Genomic DNA, 1,885 nt, shown 5'->3' with positions numbered 1-1,885 from the left:
GCATGCGATAGCGGCGTCATCATCCCCATCTCCGACAAGGACCTGCCACATCGCCCCCGTCTCAACCTCTCTACCATTCCAAATAATTGAGTGATTTCAAAAATACAAATTTCAAATTTACAATACATATAAGACTCAGTATTAACTCCGTTCTAGATTTGTCCAGATACGAATCTAACACTGAAATTTGTATAGGTAACTATAAGGCAAAGTAGTAATTGGGAGCAGAGCGAGTATATTATAGCCTGTTTAGTGGTGATGAAGCCACGAAATGGCATCGTCGAAGTACTTTTGGAACCTCTGCATGCCAGCCGGCGGTAGAGAGATGCCCACTTCCATGACGCCCCCGGCGCTGCTCCGGCGGCTCTCTGCCAGCGCCATCGCGCCGGTCCTCGCCACGGACACGATCTCCACCTTGGCCGGCCGCCCAAACCCGAAATCGACGTCGTAGACCCTGAACCTCGGCGACCCCGCCACGCTCAGCACACCGCCACCGGTCGCGACGGCCTCTAGAATCTTCTTCGGCCACGACTCCATCTTCTCGGGCGACGCGGTGTGGCCCATCGCCTCCTCGATGGCCGCGGCTACAGCCGTGCACGCGACGAGGATGCCACCGGCACCGGCCGCCGTGAGCTGGTCCTTGGGCGCGGCGTGCAGGGCGGCACCGATGCAGTTGCCGAGGTACTCGTCCGGGATGGGGTCGGGCTTCATCCGCGGGCGGTGGTCGATGGGGAAGAGGATGTAGGTTGGGTCGCCGCTGCTTGCTTCGTCGTCGTCTTTGGCTCGCTGGCAGCAGGACCAGATGAGGCCGAAGGTGGCGACGAGGGAAGAGCATCGCGGCAGCGGTGCGCCCGCCTCGCCGGCGGCGGCGGCCACGACGTCCTTGACGCGCTGGATGTCTTTCCTCGAGAGCGTGAAGGTGGCGAGGAGCTTGTCGCTGGACATCTTGACGTACTCCATCTCCTCGGTGCTCATGAGGTCTCCGACGTAGATGTCATAGATGTGGCGGGAGCTCGGGTCCTTGGTAACGAGACTTCTGTCGATGACCGGGGGAGGAGGCGCGGCGGCGCCGCTGCTTGCGGCGGCCCAGGCGTGTAGGAAGCGCGTGCAGGAGGCGCCGTCGCAGGCGGCATGGTGCAGGGAGATGCCAACGGCGAGGCCGCCGCGGAGCACGGTGGCCTGGAGGGCGAGCACCGGGCCAACCCCCGTCGAGAGAGGCGGCACGAGCGGCAAGATCCTGGCGACCTCCCTCGGCCCGTCGGCGGCCAGCTCGTCGACGTCGACGGCGTACTCGGCGACGGTGAAGGCGACGCCGTCGCCGGGCTGGTAGTGGAGCTCGTAGCGATCGGCCGTGCCGGGCGTGAGGCGGAGGCGGCCGGCGAGCGGGAAGTAGGCGCGAAGGGCTTGGGCGAGCGAGGTCCTGAGGGTTGAGAGGATGGCGGAGGAGACGCCGTCTTTGCCACCGGTGTTGGGGGTGATGCTGTAGAAGAAGACGCGCTCCACAGGCGGGGAGTTGAGCCAGTAGACGTCAAAGAAGGTGAGCGGGAGGGAGGTCTCCGGCGCGGGCGGGGGCGCTACGACGGCGCTCTCCTGGACGCAGAGCTGTGGTGGATCCATGGCTCCTTACGCGGCGGAGATTGATTAATGATTATTTGTCCCTGTCTTCTACTTATCTTTCTTCTTTGAGGGATCGAGAGAGATGTATTCGGGTGACAAACTAGAAGGGGCATTCACCACGTGTGATTGCTGTGTCTCTATCTTATCCAGCATGAGACAGGTAGTGTGGAAAGATTTAAAGCGCATCCGTAAGAGCATCTCCAACACCGCCGAACATGCGGCGCGGTAAAAAAAGTTTGCAACACGCCGATCGTCTGTTTTGGCGCGG

General features: G+C 61.6%; 1 protein-coding gene across 1 annotated transcript; it reads right to left on the bottom strand.

Annotated features, from left to right (window-relative positions):
• Positions 1-76: 76 nt before the first annotated feature.
• Positions 77-1,801, bottom strand: LOC119344099 (anthocyanidin 3-O-glucoside 6''-O-acyltransferase-like). The gene has a single exon (XM_037614712.1). The coding sequence runs from the start codon at positions 1,615-1,617 to the stop codon at positions 250-252; it is 1,368 nt and encodes a 455-aa protein (XP_037470609.1). The 5' UTR covers positions 1,618-1,801; the 3' UTR covers positions 77-249.
• Positions 1,802-1,885: the final 84 nt, after the last annotated feature.

The sequence above is a fragment of the Triticum dicoccoides genome, unplaced genomic scaffold, assembly GCF_002162155.2.
Source record: "Triticum dicoccoides isolate Atlit2015 ecotype Zavitan unplaced genomic scaffold, WEW_v2.0 scaffold15396, whole genome shotgun sequence".
Classification (NCBI taxonomy): Eukaryota; Viridiplantae; Streptophyta; class Magnoliopsida; order Poales; family Poaceae; genus Triticum; species Triticum dicoccoides.
This window is presented reverse-complemented; position numbering and strand designations above follow the sequence as displayed.